The sequence below is a fragment of the Otolemur garnettii genome, unplaced genomic scaffold, assembly GCF_000181295.1.
Source record: "Otolemur garnettii isolate 467f Iridium unplaced genomic scaffold, OtoGar3 scaffold00234, whole genome shotgun sequence".
Classification (NCBI taxonomy): domain Eukaryota; kingdom Metazoa; phylum Chordata; class Mammalia; order Primates; family Galagidae; genus Otolemur; species Otolemur garnettii.
The window spans coordinates 424,919-448,112 of NW_003852629.1; the positions used below are offsets into that span (position 1 = coordinate 424,919).

Consider the following 23,194-nt stretch of genomic DNA (forward strand, 5'->3'; position numbering starts at 1 on the left):
GTGTATGTGGCTGGCATCCTAGTTGATGAGCTACAGGCGCTGAGTCTGTAAATATTTTTGAATGGCTATCTCTTCCCTTTGCTCCTAGCTTCCACTGACAGCTTTCACAAATAAATGCTTTATACATGTATTCCATTTTCTTCTCTCACACCAGTCAGTATTTCTTGTGTTGGAGTCACTTTACTGATTAATTGTAGGAATTATTGTAGACCCAGAGTCAAGAAGTCTCAGAGACTTAACGTAAAAGTCTAAGAGGAATGAAAGACGACTCTTAATTAGTGTATTAGCTTCCTAGGGCCACTGTGACAAAATATCATGAACTCCATGCCTTAAAACCGTAAAAATTTGTTCTTTGATAGTTCTGGAGGCCAGAAATCTGATATTAGGTGTCAGGAAGACTGGGCTCCCTCTGAAGGCTCCAGGGAGAATTCTTTCTGACTCTTCCAGCTTATGGCTTCAGGTATTTCTGGGCTCTGGCTGCAGGATTCTAATCTCTGTCTCTGTCCTTGCTCACTTGGCTTTTCTTTCTTGTCTTCTATCAAACCTCTTATTATATTCTATTTTATTTTTTTATAAGAACACCTGACATTGGATTTAGGGATTTAGGAACCACCCTAAATCCAGAATGAGCTCATCTTGAGATCCTTATTCACATCGCAAAGATCATTTTTCTATATCAGGTCACATTTACAGGTTCTGAGGTTAGGAGTTGGACATACCTTTTTGCAGCCATATCTAATAAACTGACTATAGTAAGCCAGTAGAGTAGTGTGTACTTGAAGTGATGGAGAAGACTGCTTTCTCGGATGTGAGGGAGCAGTGTATGGACAACCAGCAGTATGAAAACAATTCTGAAATCATCCTACTGAAAAGGAAAGTAATAAATTACAAATGTTTTCTTTACTTCATTTTTTTAAATATTTAAAAATTTTGACTAAAGGTCAAATAATTTAGGTTGGCAATTCTGCTCTCTTAGCTATATTTGTCTAAAAAAATCCTCAGTTTAACATTTGCATTAATACTTTGAATTTGCAAAATACTTTATTTGAGCCTCATTACATTTCTTTGGAGTAGGAATGCTGTGCTTTCTTTCTTCCTTTTTTTCTTTTTTTTGGAGAAAGTCTCAAGCTGTTGTCCTGGGTAGAGTGCCATGGCATCATAGCTTACAGCAACCTCCAAGTCGGGCTCAAGCAATCCTCTTGCCTCAGTTTTTGTATTTTTAGTAGAGATGGGGGTCTCGCTTTTGATCAGGCTGGTCTTATACTTATAAGCTCAAGCAATCCACCCACCTGGGCCTCCCAGAGTGCTGGGATTACAGGCATGAGGTATTGCACCTGGCCTCTTTCCCATTTTATAGATGTGGACATGGAGCTCAATTTCTATAACTGATTTGCCTAGATCACAGGCTATGGAAGTAATCCAGATGGATTTGAACACTGGTGTTACAACTGTAAAATCTGTATTCATTATAATCTACCATGCAGAGTTTATTAACTTTATATTTTAAAAGAATAGACTTTATTATTTTTTCATACTTCACATGGTTTTCAATTTGGAATGTTAGCATGAAAAAGGATAAAATGTTTGCAAAATATGTTACTAATATTTAAATCAGACATCATATCTCTGTATGATCTGTGTTTGAGTTCTATCAGTCCTTTGGTATAAATTGAAAACCCACAGTTTTTCAGTGGCCTACTTTTAATGCTGAGATAGAATGTTTGTGCTTTGTTTTGTTTTGTTGAAGGACCAAATACGGTAAGTAGGTGACAATATGGAAATATGATTTCAGGATGATAGTTGTACAAAACATTTCTTTAGCTGTTAAGAACTGGCCCTGGTACTTTTCTTCACATCTTTGTATTTTCACATGTCTTATACTTAAAGCTATTTGGCTTGTGATCGTAAAAATATTTACAATTAATTTTAATAATCTTTAAATTGGTGAGAAGTTGATTTAAGACAAGAAAAATAAACTTCAGTAAAATACTTACTTAAGTTAAGAATTAACACTTAAGTGTTTCTAGTGGAGAAGAACTTCCTTGCCTTAAAATACAAAAGGACTTAATAGTTAGATTCTTTTTTTTTTTTTTTTAAGACAGAGTCTCACTTTGTCACCCTCAGTAGAGTGCCATGGTGTCATAGCTCATAGCAACTTCCAGGTCTTGCTCAGCCTCCTGAGTAGCTGGGACTACAGGCGCCTGCCACAGCAGCTGGCAATTTTTTTTGTTGTTGCTGTTGTTGCATTTTGGCTGAGGCCGGGTTTGAACCCACCACCCTTGGTATATGGGGCTGGCACCCTACTCACTGAGTCATAGGCACCACCCAATAGTTAGATTCTTGAGCCCCACCAAAGACTTACAGAATTTCTGGAGTGAGGCTTCAGGAATCTATATTGTTGTGACTACTACTTGTAATTGTTAGGCATTGATGTGGTATTTAATTAAGTACTCAGCTCTCACAACTCTGTCCTTTTGAAGAACTATGACTTGGACCTTAGGAAAGGAAGGAGACAAGGTCACTTTATGGTGAGAACTCTAATAGCAGTATTAGTATAATGATTTGTATTAATTTCAGAGTGCTCATGACCTGTGTATATCCAAGAAATCCACATAAGGCTTTAAAAAACAGTATTTTACTCATCTTCTTTTTATTCGTTAAATAAATAGTGAATAGTGTTATAGTTGAAGAGATCATTCTAGATACTTTGGAGAATGAAAAGATAAATAAGTTCCTTTCCCTTAAGGAACTTTGTTTATGAATGAGATTCATAAACATACATTTAACTAACTATTAGTATAAGATAAAAGTTAGTACATAGGAAGAAAAAGTTGATAGCAGGCATCAAAAAGGGGAAGAGACATAAGGCCACAGAAGATTCCTCTAGGTGTCCATACCTCTCCTACTGGGAACTGTAGCAGCCCGGGAGACCCCTTTGGCTGCAGAAGGACAGAGAATTTGGTTTGGAGAAGGGTATTTGCACAGTGCATTTATAGTAAGGAAAGGGGCACCTTCCAGAACTTATATACAAAATAAGTCGTGTCATCTGGGCCGATAGCTTCCATAATACCTTAATGAGGATGAATCCATGAGTATTCCAGCAATAGCCCAGAGGAGAATCTACCTTATTGGTCACATGCTGATGGACATGGGTCCAACTAGATCTAACCATGGAGAAGTAGAATCTATCTAGGAAAAGCACCTACTAAATTCAGCTCCCATCCAAAAAGGCCTCTGATGCCAAATCACTGCCAATTCCTTGTTCTTGAATTTTTTTTTTTTTTTGAGACAGAGTCTACTATGTCACCCTTGGTAGAGTGCTATTGCATCACAGCTCACAGCAACCTCAAACTCTTGGGTTTAAGCGATTCTCTTGCCTCAGCCTCCCAAGTAGCTGGGACTACAGGCACCCTCCATAACGCCTGAGCTATTGTCATTGTTTTTAGCTGGCCCGGGCTGGGTTCAAACCCACCAGCTTTGGTATATGTGGCTGACACCATAACTACTGAGCCATTTCTTCAGTTGTTAACTGATGTGACTGGGCCAGATCTTCATTTATCATTTCCCAGTAATAAGACTCTCAGTATCACTCACACAGAGTCCTGCATTTGGGGTAGAGCAACCCTGCAATTTCCATAAGGCGCCTTAAAGAGGTTAAAAGGACTAGAACAATTCTGGGAATGAGGCTAGATGTGGGGACAGACTTTGGAAATTATAGGGAAGGAATGATAAGAATGTGGCCCCAGGAAGCCAACGGGGAGGGTAGTTCACCTGGAAGCCACTGATGTTTCCCTGTCTATGATGATGTTGGTGGCAGCCCTCGGGCAATGCTAGTGGTTGGTACACAGCACAAAGGGAGCTCATCCAAGCTGTATTGCTGTTAACGCTGGAGCATCTTGACATGTCAGACACTGGTGAGGTTGTACGCTGGTGTGCTAAGGACAGCCACAGTAGCCTTACACGTTGCCGCCCCACCCACTCTACCCTACCCCACCCCACACCCGTGGCAGAAGCTTCACGGCTCATTGCTTTTTTCTCCAGCAAGCTAGTGTATTAAAGACAGATAACCCTGGACTAAATAAAGCCATGGATGAAGAGACACCAAACGATACAAGAAAGAATTTCTTGGCCACATGCAGTGGCTCATATCTGTCATCCTAGCACTCTGGAAGTCTGAGGCAGGAGGACTGCTTGAGGTCAGGAGTTCAAGACTAGCCTGAGTGGGAGCGCGACTCATCTCTACTAAAGAAGAAAAGCTAGCCAGGAGTAGTGGTGGGAGTGGTGGTGGACTCCTATAGTTCCACCTACTCTGGAGGCTGAGGCAGGAGGATCCCTTGAGCCTGGCAGTTTGAGATTGCTGTAGACTAGGCTAACACCAAGGCCCTCTAGCTTGGGCAACAGAGTGAGATTCTGCCTCAAAAAAAAAAAAAGTAAAGAAAGAAAAAGAATTTCATTGATAGTGAAATACAACCTTATTAACACCCCAGACCAGTTACATGGAAGTAGTAAGATATACTCACAGAGTTCCTATACTCCTACAATATTTTCCATCCAACTTACTGATTTTTATTGAGCAAAAATTTGAGGTTTTTTTACATAATTAAACCCATGCCCTTGTTTATGATATTTTCTATTGCTATAAAAATAATAATTCCAAGTCCTAATGCCTGCCCTACATCCTGAACAACAGGTAAAATTTAAACAAGATGGTTTCATTTACCCAGCAATAGCTCTAACCCATTGCCCTTCACGATCTGTATAATTCCTTTTCTTGACTTTTAAAGAAAAAAAAAGTGAGTACATAATAAGCATCATTTCATATATATAGTCTTCTAGAAGTTTATTAAAGGAAAGATCACATCCAATTAATATAAATATCCTAAGAGTCTTCCTGAAGGTGATTGGTGGTATAGTTTTCTAGAACGTAGGGAAAGAATAATGCATGACTACTTGGATGTCCAGAGAAAGCTTGAAATGAAGTGAAAAGTTGAAAAAGATCTGTGTTGGGTTTTTGTCTTTTTTGGTTTAATGGGATAATGATGACAGTAAATTCTTATGTAGTGCTTCCTCTGTGTTCTGTTTTATGTATGTTAACTAATTTAATTCTCACAACTAGTGTGAAGTAAGTATTGCTCTTATCCTCACTTTGAAAATGATGCACACACAGGCCAAATGGTTTATCCTAAAGCCACACACGTAGTGCTTTTTTGAGGGATAGATCTTACTCTGTAACCCAGGCTGGAGTGCAGTGACACAGTCATAGCTCACTGCAACCTTGAACTCCTGGGTTCAAGCAGTCCTCTGCCTCAGCTTCTCGAGTAGCTGAGACTACAGGAGTATGCCAATACGCCTGCCTAATTTTTTCATTTTTTTGGTGGAGACAGGATCTCACTATGTCATTCAACCTCAAACCTCCCATCTTAGCCTCACCTAAGTGTAAAGATTACAGCTTAGAGTCATGCTGGTCCCAGTTTTCTTCATTTTGAAAAGAGTTTTGTCAACAATCCTTTTTGTTCTCATGCGTTTTAATTCTGTTTATAAAACAAACATGGACTTAGTCTTTCTTTGCTAGTTTCTCTCTTCCTGTGGCTTAAAATACCATCTTATGCTGGTAACTCTCTAATTTATATCACCATCTTGATCATCTTACCTGAGATCCAGAGTGATCCTTTTAGAATTTAAATAAAATTATATTATTCCTGCGCTCAAAGCTCTCCAATGAATCCCCTGTTTTATTTCAGGACTTCAGGGTTTGTGCAATTAGGCCCCTGTGATTCCTGTAACCACAGTTCCCAGCGACATGGCTCTTCCTTGCCTTCTGTGCCTGAGCCATACTGTTCTCATTGGGTTTCTCTAAAATGTGCCACCTTAGAACTCTTCCTCTAGTTCAGTGGTTCTCAACCTTCCTAATGCCACGATATATTTTCATTATTACAAGGGGTCACGACCCACAGTTGAGAACCGCTGTTCTAGCTGTTTCCTCAGCTTGGAATACTCTCCTCTCAGTGATTTACCTGCCTCTTATTTCCTCGCTTCTTTTAGATCTTCACTTAAACCCCACCTCAGTGAAAGCTCAGTGAAAGACCACCTAGTTTAATACTACACGCTCTTGAAACACATTCTTCTTCATAAAGTATCATAAGAATGGAAAAGCAAATATCCAGTGTACTCAGTTTTATTATGAAGCCAGCAGACATCTAACACACATGCCCACACAGGAAAAAAACTCAATTCTATTTAAATTGGGAGGGGGGGATTGGTGTGCTTCCATGGGAAGGGCACGAGGTTGGGGGTGTAGGGCACACCTTTGGGGTGTTGGACACAACTACAAAAGGGACTCTACATTACAAATTCAAATATTGTGACCTGGTTGTTTTTTACCCTCACAATAACCTGAAATTAAAAGAAAGAAGAAGAAGAGCCTAAGACCATGTCCTTATGGTTTCCTCAAGTATTTTTTGAGAAAACTTTATGCCTTCTACAGCAAAAGATAAAGAGTCTCTGATATTTTAAAGGATCGTTACATTTTATACATGTTGCTAACCGTGAATGTAGTTTGTATTTTTGTAGGCAATTTTATAACATTTTTATGAATAAATCAAAACTTCCAGACAAGAAAACAAATAAACAAAAAATAGCGGCCACTCCTCCCTTTTCCCTGGCATTCCAAGTCCTCACATCCTTACCTTGCTCTGCCTTTTCTCTTTACCATGCTGTGTAACACCCTGCAACTAGCACACCCTCTCTGTTTCTGCCTCGCTCTTTTTCTCCCTCTCCTGTATATACGCATACATTTGCATACATACATTGGGAGGAAAAGTTTATTGTCTTTCCTCTTCACTCCACAAGTGCAGGAGACTTTGTCTTTGCATTGGAAGTTTATACGACTGCTGCTGAAAAGAAATCATGGTTTATGCTTTTAGGGAGTATGAAGTGTAAATAGGCATGTAATAAGTGGTAGTAGTTTGGTAGCCCTAGCAAACACTTGCCGAATTCTTTTTTGAAACTTTACTCTGTGCCAGACACTGTTTTAAACACTTAGAATACGTTAACTCATTTAACATTCCTGATGAGAGTAGGCATTATCAACCTGCTTTTTACAGATTAAAAAACTTAGGATCTGAGAAGATTCATAGATGGAATCTGGCTTATAATGGTTTGACTTAATGATTTTTTGAATTTATAATTATGCAAAAGTGATGTGCATTGAGTAGAAACCGTAATGTGAATTTTGATCTTTTTACATTTTTGATTATAAAATTTTTATTTTATTTATTTATTTATTTATTTATTTTAGAGACAGAGTCTCACTTTATTGCCCTGGATAGAGTGCTGTGGCATTACAGCTCACAGCAACCTCCCACTCTTGGGCTTAGGCGATTCTCTTGCCTCAGCCTCCAAGTAGCTGGGACTACAAGCATCTGCCACAACGCCTGGCCATTTTTTTGTTGCAGTTTGGCCAATGCTGGGTTCAAACCCACCATCCTCAGTATATGGGGCCCGCACCCTACCCGCTGAGCCACAGGCGCCACCCCAAAATTTTTATTTTTTTAAACATTTTATCAGCACCAGCTGGAGGTTCCTATCTCAAAAAAATAAATAAATAAATATTTTAAGTGACAAGTTTTTTTTTTTTTAATTTCAGAATATTATGGGGTATAAATTTTAGGTTGCATGAATTGCTTTTGTACAGTTTGAGTCAAAGTTTTAAGTGTGCTTTTACCTAGATAGTGTGCACTGTACCCATTAGGTGTGAATTTACCCCTCCCTTCTTGCCCCATCTCCCTTGCTTGCTTTCCATTGAGTATTACTACCAAATGTGCACGTGGGTATTGGTCAGATAGGTCAATTTAATAGTGAGTACATGGAGTGTTTGTTTTTCCATTCTTGAAAAACTTCACTTAGAAGAATGTAAAATTTTTACTGTTATTAATAGGCTTTGTGGCCAGATGCACATGCCTGTAATCTTAGCACTCTGAAACCCCATCTCTGCTAAAAATGGAAAAACTAGCCAGGTATTGTATGGAGCACCTACAGTCCCTACTGGGAGACTGAGGCAGGAGTATCGCTTTAACACTTGAGCCCAGAAGTTTGAGGTTGCTATGTACTAGACTGACACCATGGCTCTCTACCCTGGCTGACAAGAGTGAGATGCTATCTCACAAAAAAAAAAAAAAAGAAAGAAAGAAAGAAAAAAATAAGCTTTGTGTTAGATCATTTTGCCCAACAGTAGGCTAAGGTAATTGCTGTGAACATGTTTTAAGGTAGGCGAGGCTAAGCTATGATGTTTGGTAAGTTAGGTGTATTAAATCCATTTTTTACTTATTATTTTCAGTTTATAGTAGTTTATCATGATGTAATCCCATCATAAGTTGTCTGTAATTTGAGGTTCTGTTGATAGTGATTGACAGAGCTGGGACTGGAATCAAGGACCGTGTCTTCAGTGTCAAAAATCCAAAAATCAACCATAACACACAATATTGTTCCAAGCAATAAATGAGGTAACATACGTAAAGGATTTAAAAATAGTGTCTGGCACAAAGTAAGATCTCTATACATTTTATCTGCTACTGAGGATGATAAGTTTTATAGTTTTTTTAAGTTCCTAAGAATATAATCATAACAAAAAGATTAATTGGTCACTTAGAAAACTATTCCTCATTTATTATTTTTTCTAAGTGTCTTCCTCCAGGAAAATCAACACATAGAAATGCCAAATCAGTTGCCAATCCCACTACATATATAGGATTCATCAAGTATGTGGAAATAGAGCACTGTTTGAATTCTATGTAATGCCATTGATGAATGGGGTCTGCCATTTAGACTACTGAATAGATAGTACATGCTTTAAAGGAATTTGGAATATCAAGAATTAGGAGAGGCTCTGGAGAAAATTGGTAAGAGAAACCTTGGAGATTTTTGTCAATTTTACTTTATAATGCTATAATAAGGGCAGTCATTAAGGGTGTCCTGTGAAATATACTTGTAAACAAAAATCTCCAACTTAAAAATAATTTGATATATACTTTGTTCAGGGTGTGGTCATATTTATAAATTAAACTTTATTATGTTTAAAATTTATCTTAATACTGCATAGCTTTTAAGATTAAGTATAATCAAAGGTTTTTTATTTCTGTTTATGTGAAATTTTGGTTCTATTTTAATGATTTCATTTTAGGGGCTTTGTTTTTCACTCCCAGAAAATAAGGAAATATTATTTAAAGAAAGCATCATATTTTAACAGAAATTAAGTCATTGCTTATGCTGAGATTACTATATTGTCTATATAAGGGATTTCAGATATACTCATGTGTTCCAAAGATTGATTTTAAAATGTAGCCTCAATTTAGAGTGTTTTTCAAACAAGAAGGCATGTCATTTTTGTAAAATGTGTCTTTTCTATTAGGCTAGTGTTACAGGTTATATAGAAGTTTTCAGAAGGATTGACTATTAGATCTGAGTATTAATGTGCCTTAAAGCTCTTGAATTAGGACTTGCATTTAACTTAAACATGCAAAGATATGGCTTATTTATTTTTTTAATTATTTGTACATATTTACATGTAAATAATTTACATTTTATTACAAATATTTATGTAAAGATAATATGTATAGCAGAGCACTTAAAAACCAGCGTAATTCAATAATCTGGTTAAACACAAGAGTGATCTTATTTTTTATTTTATTTATTTATTTGTTTATTTTTGAGACAGAGTCTCATTATGTCACCCTCAGTAGAGTACCCTGGCATCACAGCTCACAGCAACCTCAAACTCCTAGGCTGAAACTAGACTCTTGCCTCAGCCTCCCAAGTAGCTGGGACTACAGGCGCCCACCACAGCACCCAGCGATTTTTTTGTTGCAATTGTCGTCGTAACCTGCTAGCCTCGGTGCACGAGGCACCACTAGGTAGCTTCACTAACCACTGTGCTATGGGCACCAAGCCAGATGGAACTATTTCTTCTCTTAGGGAGGTCAGTCCTTCTTTTAAATAACTGATTGAATTTAGCCTACCTTGATAACTAGAAATATCTTCCTTATGTAAAATCAACTGATAACATGGCTTGGTACCCATTGCTCAGTGGTTAGGGCACTGGCCACATACACCGGGGCTGGTGGGTTCAAACCTGGCCTGGGCCTGCTAAACAACAATGACAACTACAGCAGCAACTAAAAAAAATAGCCAGGCATTGTGGCAGATGCCTGTAGTCCCAGCTACTTGGGAAGCTGAGGCAAGAGAATTGCTTAAGCCCAAAAGTTTGAGATTGCTATGAGCTGTGACACCATGTCATTCTACCAAGGGTGACATAGTAAGACTTTGTCTTAATAAATGATAAAATAAAATCAACTGATAACACATTTTAATTATATTTGCAATGCTTTCATAGCAACACCCAGATGAGTGTTTGCTTGAGTAACTGGGAAGGATCTAGCTAATTAGTGACAGAGCTGGGATTCTAACAAGGTCGTTTTAGGGCAGATATGAAGTGTTATGGGGGAGCTGAAGTTGATTATTTTTTGGTATAAGGGATAGTAAAGGCCAGTAGACCATTAATTCTGCTTGAAGATTGATAGAATCTTTGGAACAGGAATGCTTTACTAAAGAAAGTATAGAATTCCCTGACTTAGTTTTTAAATTGTGAATTTAGATTTGCCAGGGAGTGAAAAATTTCTTGGTAAAAGGTACCAGGGAAACAACATGTGTCACTTTCAAAGGATGATTAGTTGTGCTTAACTATAGAGTATTTAGATTGTGATATAATCGGATCTATTGAAGTCATAATTTTCAGCTCAAATGCAAAGGATCTTGTTTACTATTTTGAAGAGGTTGTGTTTCTCTGTATTAGGCACTACAACGTGCAAGTGAGTAATCGCACCTGCTTTTTAGTACAAATTTTCACAGTGGTTTATAAAATAGATTAGAAAGGATGGGTAGGCCTGCTGGCTAACACCGGTATTCCTAGCACTTTGGGATACCAGCTCTGGAGAATTGCTTGAGGCCAGGAGTTCAAGGCCAGCTTGGGCAATAGTGAAACCTCAGTCTCTACAAAAAATAAAAAATTAGCTGGCTGTGGTGGCACATGCCTACCGTCCCAGCTACTTGGGAGGCTAAGGTTGGAGGATCCGATTGAGCCCAGGAGTTTGAGGTTACAACAAGCTGTAATAATGCCACTGTACTATAGCCTAGGTGACAAAGTGAGATTCTGTTCTTCCCCCCCAAAAAAATAATAAATAAATAACAGATGTTTATCAGATCTTACTGAGAACCAGAATTAGAGCACTGGGGATTAAGAGGGCAGGGGATATATCCAGTCAGGTTTGAATCAGCCTGGTTTTGCTAAGTCTGGGTGGGGAGCATTAACAATGACTCATCAGGCTCACGCCTATAATCCCAGCTCTCTGGGAGGCTAAGGTGGGTGGATTGCCTGAGCTCACAGGTTCGAGACCAGCCTGAGCCAGAGTGAGACCTCATCTCTAAAAAAAATCGCTGGGTGCTGTGGCAGGTGCCTTTAGTTCCAGCTACTTGGGAGGCTGAGGCAAAAGAATAGCTTAAGCCCAGGAGGTTGAGGTTGCTGTGGGCTATGACACCGTGGCACTCTACCAAGGGTGACAAAGTGAGACTCTCTCTCTCAAAAAAAAAAAACCCCAACTCAGTGGCCAATTAAATGCTTTTGAAGCTTTTGAATTCACTGTTTGTTGTGAGACTTTTGTATACTAACGATCATACAAATATATTTAACACAGACAATAATAAAATTGAAGAAAAACAAATTACAGAATATGACTTGGAAAACCAACACATTGACAAACTGAATAGGTCCATATATATTTTCCTCAAAACTCTGCAGGGGCTGTTTGGTGGGTGTATGAGTATGGAAGGGTTACAGCAGTCATTACTGCTAAAAAAAGAGGACTCAAGAGTTCACACAGACAGAACTCCTATAGGTGTTTTGGCTGTGGTCAGTTTCTTTACTGTTTCTTTTTTTGCCCCTGAACGAGAGTAACCATAGCCATTAATCTCAATGCCTTTTAAGTTTACTTTCTTATCTGGCCCTGGTCTACTATATGTATTTATCACCTTAAGGGGTTAATAATTTCACTATAGACTGAGTAATTTGTCATAGTGACTCCATTTTGAGATATTTAAGATCTCAAAACATTATTATATATCAGCATAGAATTCATGAAGATATTTCTGAAAGAATTGATGAGGTTCTTAGCAGTGATGATAGAAGAGAAGGAATTAAGCATAGTCAAGAGTGTCTTTTAAGTGTGATCCACTGGGAAGCAACTCCAGAGATTAGGAAATACTGAAATATGTATCACATCACAGAATACTATGAAAAAGAATGAAGTAATGTCTTTTGTAGCAACTTGGATAGAACCGGACCATTATCCTAAGTGAAGTAACCAGAAATAGAAAAGCAGACCCCAAATGTTCTCACTTATAAATGGGAACTAAGCAATGGGTATATGTGGTCATGCAGAGTGACATAATAGACGTTGGAGACTCCAAAGAGGGAGGATGAAAGAGGGGTGTGGGATAAAAAATTGCCTATTGGGTACCATATGCGTTATCCAGGTGATGGGTACACTAAAAGCCGAGACTTCTCTACTATACAATTCGTCCATGTAACAAAAATCCATTTGTACCCCTAAATCTATTAAAATAAAACTTTTTAAAAAGAAGTAAGTTGAGGCTATGGGACCAAAAAAATAAAAAATTGAGCTCATTGCACTAGAGAGTAGAATTGTGGTTATTAGAGGGTATATGTGGGGACAAAGGAGAGGATAGGGACAGGTGAGTTGACGGATACAAAATTACAGCTAGATAGGAATCAGTTCTATTCTATAGTACTATAGGGTGGTTATAGTTAATAGTTTATTGTGTATCTAGTTTATTATATATGATGTACATATAATCATTATATGTATTTCAGAGGATTTTGAATGGTCCCAGACACACAGAAAAAAAGAAAAATGTCTGAGGTGATTGGATATGCTAAGTACACTGATTTGATTGTTACACATTCTGTACGTATACTAAAATATCACTTCAGGGCAGCACCTGTGGCTCAGAGAGTAGGGCACTGGCCCCATATCCTGAGAGTGGCCAGTTCAAACCCAGCCCTGGCCAAATTGCAACAAAAAAATAACTGGGCCTTGTGCCAAGCGCCTGTAGTCCCAGTTACTTGGGAGGCTGAGGCCAGAGAATCGCCTAAGCCCAGGAGTTGGAGGTTGCTATGAGCTGTGTGATGCCATGGCACCCTACAAAGGGTGATAAAGTGAGACTCTGTCTCTACTAAAAAAAAAATCACTCTGGGCGGCACCTGTAGCTCAGTGGGTAGGGCACAGGCCACATACACTGAGGCTGAACCCAGCCTGCCAAACAACAGTGACAACTGCAATAGCAATGATAATAGCCAGGTGTTGTGGCAGGCGCCTGTAGTCCCAGCTACTTGGGAGGCTGAGGCAAGAGAATTGCTTAAGCCCAAGAGTTTGATGTTCCTGTGAGCTGTGACACCATGGCACTCTACTGAGGGTGACATAATGAGACTCTGTCTCAAAAATAAATAAATAAAAGAATAAAATAATCACTCTGTACCCCATGAGTAAGTACAATTATTACATGTCAACTAAAAGAATTTTTAGTAGATTTTTTGTTGCAACATAGAGAGGAGAGAACACATATCTTAAAGAATATAGAGTCTTAGCTCAGCACTCATAGCTTAGTGGCTAGGGCCCTGGCCACATGCACTGAGGCTGGCGGGTTTGAACCCAGCCCAGGCCTGCTAAACAGCAATGACAACAAAATGGCTGGGCATTGTGGTGGGCACCTGTAGTAGTCCCAGCTACTTGGGAGGCTCAGGCAAGAGAATCGCTTAAGCCCAAGAGTCTGAGGTTGCTATGAGCTGTGATATCACAGCTCTCTACCAAGGGTGACATAGTGAGACTCTGTCTCAAAAAAAATATATATATGTATACACACACACACACACACATAGTGCGTCTTGAAGCGAGGGACCGAACTAAGCATTTTCTGTCTTTAACCAGCACTTAGGCAGAATAAGATTGTTGGGAAAGGGTTTGCAGGCTCTTCAATCACTTTAATGATTACCAGACTCTTAGATGATTCTTGAAGTCCTTCAGTAAAACCCGTGATTTCTAACTACATGTTTTTCTATATTGTATGAACAAATTTTTAGATGTTTAAGAACTGAAGATTCTTCTAAAAGTTTTTTCTTCTTCTTGAGATGCAGCTAGAGTGCAGTGACACAAGTATAGCTAGCTCACTGCAAATTCAAACTCCCAGGTTCAAAAATCCTGCTGGCTCCATCTCCCAAGTAGCTGGACTACAGACGCATGCCTCCTCAGGAGGAGGGGTCTGACTATGTTGCACAGTCAGGTCTTGAGCTCCTGGCCTCCCAGAGTGCTAGGATTACAGGTGTGAGCCACCACGACTAACCAGTAACCAGTTTCATTTAATATGGAAAAACTATCCTTTTGTCCTGTCACACACACTAGACTATTCAATTCAAAAGTTAAAAATCTGATAAAATGAATTTGCTTGGGGCCTTTTATAAAATAAGGAGAAGCAAACTCTGTGAAGTCACCTGTTTTGGAATTCCGGTTTATTTTCAGTGTCACTTACTCATAAAGACCTTCTCCTTCCCTTTAGTCTTAATTAAGTCTCTTTGTAAAAGTTACTCTTTCTCATAGCACTTTATTTTAAATTGCATTCATTACACTTATTAACAATTATTCATGTATAATATGTTATTTGGGTGTTCATTTTGTTTAATTTCTCCACCTGTGCTAGACTGCAGGAACCATATTAGTTTTCTGCACTACTGGGTCCTTAGTGTAGTCAGTAAAGACTTTGAGCAAAAGAGCGAGTGAGTGAGTGATTGAGTGATGACCCCGTTTAGTGTCTTATTAGCAATGTAATATGCTGTCTAATTAAGCAGCCTTCGTTTAGTGTGAAGAGAAGGGAATGTTTCTTGAAAATGAATAAGAAGGAGGTGTGGAGAAAATTTTCTGGGGCGGTGCCTATGGCTCAAGTGGGTAGGGCGCCAGCATATGGAGGGTGGTGGGTTTGAACCTTGCCTTGGCCAAACTGCAACAAAAATAGCTGGGCGCTGTGGTGGGTGCCTGTAGTCCCAGCTACTCAGAAGACTGAGGCAAAAGAATCACCTAAGCCCAGGAGTTGGAGGTTGCTGTGAGCTGTCATTTTACAGCACTCTACCAAAGAGTAGAGGCAATAAGGTGAAACTCCTGTCCCTTAAAAAAAAAAAAAAGAAAGAAAGAAAATTTTTCTTTGAATTTAGGAATGTTGAAGTTATTCATTACCTTAGTGAGGTCAATTTTAGTATGAAGAAATGCAAAACAGATTACACTTGCTCATGAAATGAATTAGTGTCAAAATAGAGCAAGCAGCTTTTCCCTGAAAAGTAGATTGCAGACGCTTAACTGCTTACTTAGCTTATTTATTTATTTGTTGTTTCTAGGGAAGTATGATAAAATGAACTAATACTATGCTTTAAATATTTACACCATTACACAAAAAACAAAAGTGCACAAAAACTGTAATGTATACATACTTGATAAAGGCTACTAAGGGGACTTAGTTGTCTTATAGGAGTTTAACCATTGCATTCATTTTTCATGTTAAAATGTTGGCATAAATAAGAAAGGATGAAAAAGGTATTTGTGATTTTGTTTTTTACAGCTTCCACCTAAATCATGAGTCCTCTAATTTCCTAAGAAATTACAGAATATTGAGAAATCATAGTAGATTTTTCACTGAGTACCAGAAACTCTGACTACATCTTTTCCATGTGCTTTGTATTTTTTAATTTCTATGAATTTTCTCTCTTAATATCTATATATTATTTTACCTTCCAGGTGTTGGTAAATCATGCTTATTGCTACAGTTTACAGACAAGAGGTTTCAGCCAGTGCACGACCTTACTATTGGTAAGTTTTATATTAATAAAAGAGATGGGAAGCATTGAAAGTTTTGGATAGTTTAAGTGGAAGATGCTAGAGGGACATTTCTATTAGTGATGATTCTGAAATCAGTGAAACTAGATTTGTGACTATGTAGAGTTCAGTCTGTATAACTTTAAAAAAAATATATGTAGTAAAAATGATTACCCAAGTTTGTGAAAATGATTAGATATTAATATGCATGATTTCAGTTGTATTTAATGATGAAACGAATAGTTGAGAAATAGTATAGCATTATGGGAAGGGCAGAGACTCCAGACCAGTTTACAAGTCTCTGCTACTAACTAGCTGGGTAAAGCCACCCTACCAGTCCATGCATACCTCAGTTCCTCTGTCTGTCCAAAGTGAATTAAAGTAATACCAATGGCACAAGTTATCGTGAGCAGTAAATAAGTTAATAAATGTAAAGCATTGGAGTAAAGTACCTGGCAACATGGTAGATACACTAGAGTTACTTGTAATTAATTATTAACCAAAAGAAAATACCATTGGGTATTTTATAGTTTCCTTAGTTGTAAAAAGTAAACAATATAGTTACTGGTAAGAAATAGTTAACAAATATTAATTGTCATTATTTAAAATAGTGATTTTTAATTTCTATTAATTAGCAAATGTAAAATTAAAATGAGTGGAAAATGGAAAATTTAGGTAATTATACTGTTTTAGAGTTTGTTTGTTTTTGAAACAGAGTCTTAAGCTATTGCCCTGGGTAGAGTGCCATGGTGTCATAGCTCACAGTAACCTCAAACTCCTGGACTCAAGCAAGCCTCTTATTTCAGTTTTTCTAATTTTTTGGTAGAGACAGGGTCTTGCTTTGGCTTAGGCAGGTCTCAAACTCATGAGCTCAAGCAGTTCACCCACCTCGGCCTCCCAGAGTGCTAGGATTACAGGCATGATGGAGTTTTTGTTTAAAAATTATACTTAAATTTTGAGAGCTAAAGAACCTCGCTAGATTATTTTTCTGTTGCTACAGCTCATTAACAACTAGAAATTAGTCAAATACCAACAAAGAAAGGAATGGGAAACCTAATTACGCTGTACAACTGATTGTTTAGTGAATCTTTTCAGCCACTGAGATTATCTTCTATTGATGTTATTAAGGTGCCACTTAACTATGTGTATGTATGTATTAAAAAAAATGTTTTTTGACAGAGTCTTACTATGTCGCCCTTGGTAGAGCACTGTGGCATCACAGCTCACAGCAACCTCAAACTCTAGGGGTTAAGCAATTCTCTTCCCTCAGCCTCCCAACTACCTATGCCCGACACAACGCCCGGCTGTTTTTTTATCGTAGTTGGGTTTGAACCCACCAGCATCAATGTATGTGTCCGGCGCCCTAGCTGCTGAGCTACAGGCGGCGAGCCCACTGAATAGTATATTGATTCTCATACTTGTGTATTTTTTAAAATACCAAATCAGGATTAGCTTTTGAATTAAATTATTAGATCAATTAATAATTTTTCATCTACGCCACAGGTACTTTGTGAATATATTGAAATCTTTCATTAGCAAACACTGTCAATAAGAACATCCATATTCCATTTTAATTTTGATAGTTTCAATCATATGCAGTAATGATGGGTAAAACAGGCAGTACTGTTTTATGCTGGTCATGAAACTCTGTTTAACTTTGTGAGCTCATTTCTGTGTAAAATCTGCTCTTTGCTCAATCAGACTTGAAACCTTGGTTGCCAAGTTTAGGTATGACTCAGCCCTAAGACACCTATCCACACAGTTTTTGGTATAAGATACTAAACAAAAGCATTCTTCCCTCTCATTGAATCTTACATATAAATTTCTAAGTTGTGATGGCACACCCAGTGGAGAGGATAGGCCTGAGCTTTTGTCAGAAATGGGCATAGGGGCTGGGCGCCATGGCTCACGCCTGTAATCCTAACACTCTGGGAGGCCAAGGCGGGTGGATTGCCTGAGCTCGGGAGTTAAGAGACCAGCCAAAACAAGAGTGACACCTCATCTCTAAAAATAGCCAGGTGTTATAGGGGATGCCTATAATCCCAGCTACTTGGGAGGCTGAGGCATGAGAATTGCTTGAGTTTGAAGTTGCTCTGAGCTATGATCCCATGGCACTCTATCACCAAGGGGAACAAAGTGAGACTCGGTCTCCAAAAAACAAACAAACAATTAAAAAAAAAGCATTTTTCAAACTAAAGGCTGACCCAGTTATTCTTTCTCTCACCCCTTCCTACCACTGCCACTTATGTAGTATTACATACACTTGCTCATAGGCATTTTGTACAGCTGTTCATTCAGTCAAGCTAAATGAAGGCCAGTGAAAACAGTAATGATTGTAAATTCATGCTTCTGCCTTCATTGGCGCAAAGCCTACATTTTTTTTTATTGGCACCTATCACAACAATTTATTTTTTAGACAGAAAAATAATTAGCAGATTATCATATAGTTTTAAAAGGAACACTGGAATGTTTGCTAAAACAGGAATATCTGTACTCTGCTGAATGCTTGCTTCTGCCTGATGAGTAGGTCGGTGAAAGTGAAAATTTAAGGTTGGATTATGAATAAGAAAGTACTAAATGATAAAAAAGAGAAAAGACCATAAGAGGTTAGGAAGTACTCTAAAATACTCCACCTTTTGACTATCTCTGTCAGTAAGAATTAAGATAAGAATCCGAGAAGCAGTTTGTGGTTTCACAGACATGGTTATGTTGAAAGTCCACACGAGAGCCTCATTGCTCAAAAGATCGTTCATGGGCTGTTGCAGTGGCCCAGCAGTGTCCAAATTGCTTGGGAGCTTGTTATGTAATCTACTGAATTATCATCTACATTTTGACAAGATTTCTAAGTGATTCATATGAGCATTAAAGTTGGAAAAGCAGGAGGGGATGCTTTTAAATATTAATTATCCAGCTAGAAATATATTTTGTCTGCCTTGTGCACACATTTGAGCACATAACCACACTGGCTGGCCTTTCAGTGCCTTTACTGCTTTCTCCAGGGATCTTGCTTCTACCCTGCTTCAGCTACTCACGGGCACTGTCACTTGCAGGACCTTGTCGTTAACCAGCGTCTGGAACCATTCCAGAATTTCAGTTTTATATATCTGGCTATTTTAGTATCCCTCCCATCCTTCCAACTCACTTTCTCGAGTTCCTAGTGTTACCTTTTTTTTTTTCACTCCATCAGAGCTATAATTTATTGATCCTACCATCTTTTCACTCTCATCCCTCTCATGTTCTTTCTTTCCTCCTTACTCAGCTTCACTTCTGACTACTATGCATTTATAATCATTCCTGCATATACTCAGTCCCATTGTCCCTCTCTTGCTTCATCATAGCCTTGGACTAAACCATAGATTAAATTCACATGTCTGTTCTCCATGCCAGATGTATATAGCTAGATGTGGCTGGAGAAAAACACAGAGTCATGCAAACTCTTCTTACAATTTCTTGGACACTAAGAAGTAAACTTAGTACTGCCTGACAAGTGCACTTCACTGTTTCTGTAGAACTCTTATCTCCTACTTTGTTCTTGCTCTTTAAGCATGCAGTGCCTTCTCCATATTTACCCTCAGCTGATAGCCTTGGTGTCTATTTCACTCAAAAAATAGAAGCAAGTAGAAGAGCATTTTCAAACTTTCCACTATCGATCAACCCACTTACCTGCACTGTGTCTATAAACTCAGCCTCTCTTTGCTGCTGTGGGTGAACTCTTTTTTTTCCTCCCAAGGCTTACTCAGGGACACTGGCTTTAATAGTTCTTTGTCTTCTAAGCATCACTAATTTTTTCAGTTTTGATGATTACTTTTCATTACTGCATTTTTTTTCTCTCATTTTAGATTAAAGTTCTCCGAAGTAATTTTCCATACTTGCTGTTCCCAGTTTCTTTCCCCTCATTTCTTTTGTGAATCTGCTCCAGTCAGCCCCTTCCCATATACATCTCCAGCTACTTACTCAACATCTTTCTCAGATGTCCAGGAACTTCTCAAACTTCACATTCACATAGTTTCTGATTTTTTTCTCATGAACATACCCACATACACACCTGTATTCATCCTACCAGACTGATTTATCTTCTGAGCATTTTTTTTTTTTTTTCAATTTTTGGCCAGGGCTGGGTTTGAACCCACCACCTCTGGTATATGGGGCCGGTGCCCTACTCCTTTGCGCCACAGGTGCCAACCTATCTTCTGAACTTTATATACAAGTAAATATAAGTAAGCAAATTATTTCCTACCAATATAAAGTAAGATCCATGACAGCAAATAGTTATCTATTTAGACTATTGTTGTATTCTCAGCACCTGGTAACACAGTGGGGACTCAATAAATATTACTAAATGAGCCAGGCACAGAGTGCCTGTAATCTTAACACCCTGTGATGCTGAGATAGGAGTATTGCTTGAGCTCAGGAGTTCAAGACAAGCCTGAGCAAGAGTGAGGACCCCCGCCCCCAATCTCTACTAAAAATATAAAAACTAGGCTAGGTATGGTGGCTCACTCCTCTAATCCTAGCACTTTGGGAGGCTGAGGTGGGTGGATTGCTTGAGCTCAGGAGTTCGAGACCAGCCTGAGCAAGAGCAAAACCCATCTCCACTAAAAAAAGAAAAACTGAGGCGAGGATCACTTGAGCCCAGAGTTGGAGGTTGCTATGAGCTATGATGACACCATGACACTCTACCCAGGGCAACAGCTTGAGACACTCAAAAAAAGAAAGAAAAACTAGCCAGGTGTTGTGGCAGGCTAGTAATCCCAAGTACTCAGAAAGCTTAGGCAGGTGGATCACTTGAACCCAGGAGTTTGAGGTTGCTGTGAGCTGTGAAACCATGGCACTTTACCCAGGGAGACAGAGTGAGACTCTGTCTCCAAAAAAATAAATAAATAAATATTACTAAATGAATATACTGTCTGTCTGAGAGGAAAGCTTCACAAAGCAGTGTTTACTGGTATAGTGCTTGATGCTTGCATTCCTTAGTTTTGTACTATTCAGTTATGCTTTACAGATGGTGCTAGTTACAGTCCACTCATTCCTACATTTATTTCACTGCCTACTGATGGACAGTGTGACAAACATTGGTCTACACTAGGCTATTTGTATGTTGATTCTGCCTTCTTACCCATTTTCCCCACTTCCTTAAACCAGTCAACCTATAAGAAATGATTACTAGAAGTGAAAGTATACTTTTGGGAAAAATGTGGTAGAATTGAAGCATCATTTCTTCCATTAGGTGTCCCACAGGAAGTCAGTTAAAAAATAGACCTCATTCATTTGGAGTTCAGTTTTCTGGTAATTTGAGTTATTTAGAACAACATGGCCAAGAACTAGGATGACAACTTAAAAGATCACTTGAATATCTAATGAAAATCTCACAAAGTCTACCTAGCTGATTTTTAAAATGTAAATATGTTTTCCTATCAGGGTATGATCATTGTGAAAATATTGTAAAAATCTAGAGAAAGTTAAATGTCATGCATAACTTTGGCCTCTAGCAAGCAAGTGAACCATTTGGTATGTGTTGTTGCCTTCTAGAGCTTTTAAATGTATTCCTGAAACCCAGAAGCTATCTACTTCACATACTCCCCACTGATGTGCTGAAGTACTTACTCCACCTCACCCTTTCCTCTATTGCACTTATTAATGTTTTTAACATTTGTGAATCAAAGAGACAAAAAATGGTTGTTATTTTACATTTCACTTTAATTTTTAGTATGACTGAACATCCTTTTTTGTTTAAGAACTATTTCTGTATCTTCTCTTTGAATTGCCTTTTATTATATCTTTGCCCCTTCTACTACTAGGTTTTTTTTTGTAAATCAAATCCATTGACCTTTTTCTTATGGCTTTCTAGCCTTGCTGAAGAAGACTCCTGTGTAAAAATTACATGTATCGTCTGGGGTTTTTTTGGTGTGTGTATGTTTGGGGTTTTTTTGTTTTTTTATTTTTTTTAGACAAGCGTTTGTTTCATTTCTGTCCAGGCGTCATAGCTAGGGTGACCAGATTTTAACATTTGTAAAGCAGGACAACATGGCCCCGGGGTGGGGCAGGGGGCAGGGCAGGGGACGGGGCAGGGCAGGGCAGGGCAGGGCCTGACAACAATGCAAACTTTGATAAGCAGTTCTCGATAATCACTTCTCAACAATTATTTGTTATTATTACAGTTTAACATTATAAAATTAACAAAAATAATATAAAACTCATATTCTGGCGAAGTAGCCACATGGCAGCTGAAAACCGTATATTCCTTTCCTGTTCTCCCACACGTTCATGCATTCTTTCCAAAAATCGGGACTTTTTTAAAACGCCGCAGGATGGAGCGGGACAAATTGTTAGAAAGCGGACCTCTGGTCACCCTAGTCATAGCTCATGGGGGCTTCAGACTCCTTGACTCAAGATATCCTGCGTCAGCCTCCTGAATAGCTGGCACTTCAGGTGCCCACCACAATGCCCAGCTAATTTTCCTATTTTTAGTGGAGATGAAGTTTCACTGTTGCTCAGGCTGGTCTCAAACTCCTGAGCTTTAGCAGTCCTCTCACCTTGACCTTCCAGAGTGCTGAGATTACAGGTGCAAGCCACCATACCCAGTCATATATTTTCTCTTAAGTATTCTTCTAATGTGTAAATTTGTATTTAATCTGGTATGTGGTCATGTATATGATTTTCTTTTTTTTTGGCTGGGGCTGAGTTTGAACCTGCCACCTCCGGCATATGGGGCTAGCACCCTGCTCCTTTGAGCCACAGGCACTGCCCTGTATATGGTTTTCTTTAATCCCTGTATGATGTACGGGCCCACACCATTAGTGAAATAAGCTATTTATTCTTTCCTGTGTGAACTGTGTCACCTTTGTCATATTCTAAACCTCCATATGTAAGTTAGCTTGTTTAGGGACTCTAAAATCTACTTTGTTCATATTTTTTTTCTATTTCATGAGGCATTATCATACTGTGATACTTACAGTAACCTTATCGTATACTTAACATTGATTAGTGTTCTTTTCTAAGTTTTATTGATTATTCTTGTGCATTTGTTTTTCCAGATGAACTTCATTTTGCCAGGTTACAAAGTTTTTAGTGAGGCTTTCACGGTTTTTATTTTTTTATTTTTATTTTTTTGAGACAAGGTCTCACTCTGTTGCCTGGGCTAGAGTGCAGTGGTATGATAATAGCTGTTTATAGCCTCAATCTCTAGGCTCAGGTAATCCTCCTGTCTCAGT

General features: G+C 38.5%; 1 protein-coding gene across 1 annotated transcript in view; it reads left to right on the top strand.

The window, feature by feature from the left end:
* Nucleotides 1-23,194, top strand: part of RAB2A (RAB2A, member RAS oncogene family) — a 116,595-nt gene that overhangs the window by 25,242 nt on the left and 68,159 nt on the right. The window contains exon 2 of the mRNA XM_003802167.3: nt 15,906-15,977. Within this exon, the coding sequence (XP_003802215.1) occupies nt 15,906-15,977 (72 nt within the window). The remainder of the gene's footprint in view (nt 1-15,905; nt 15,978-23,194) is intronic.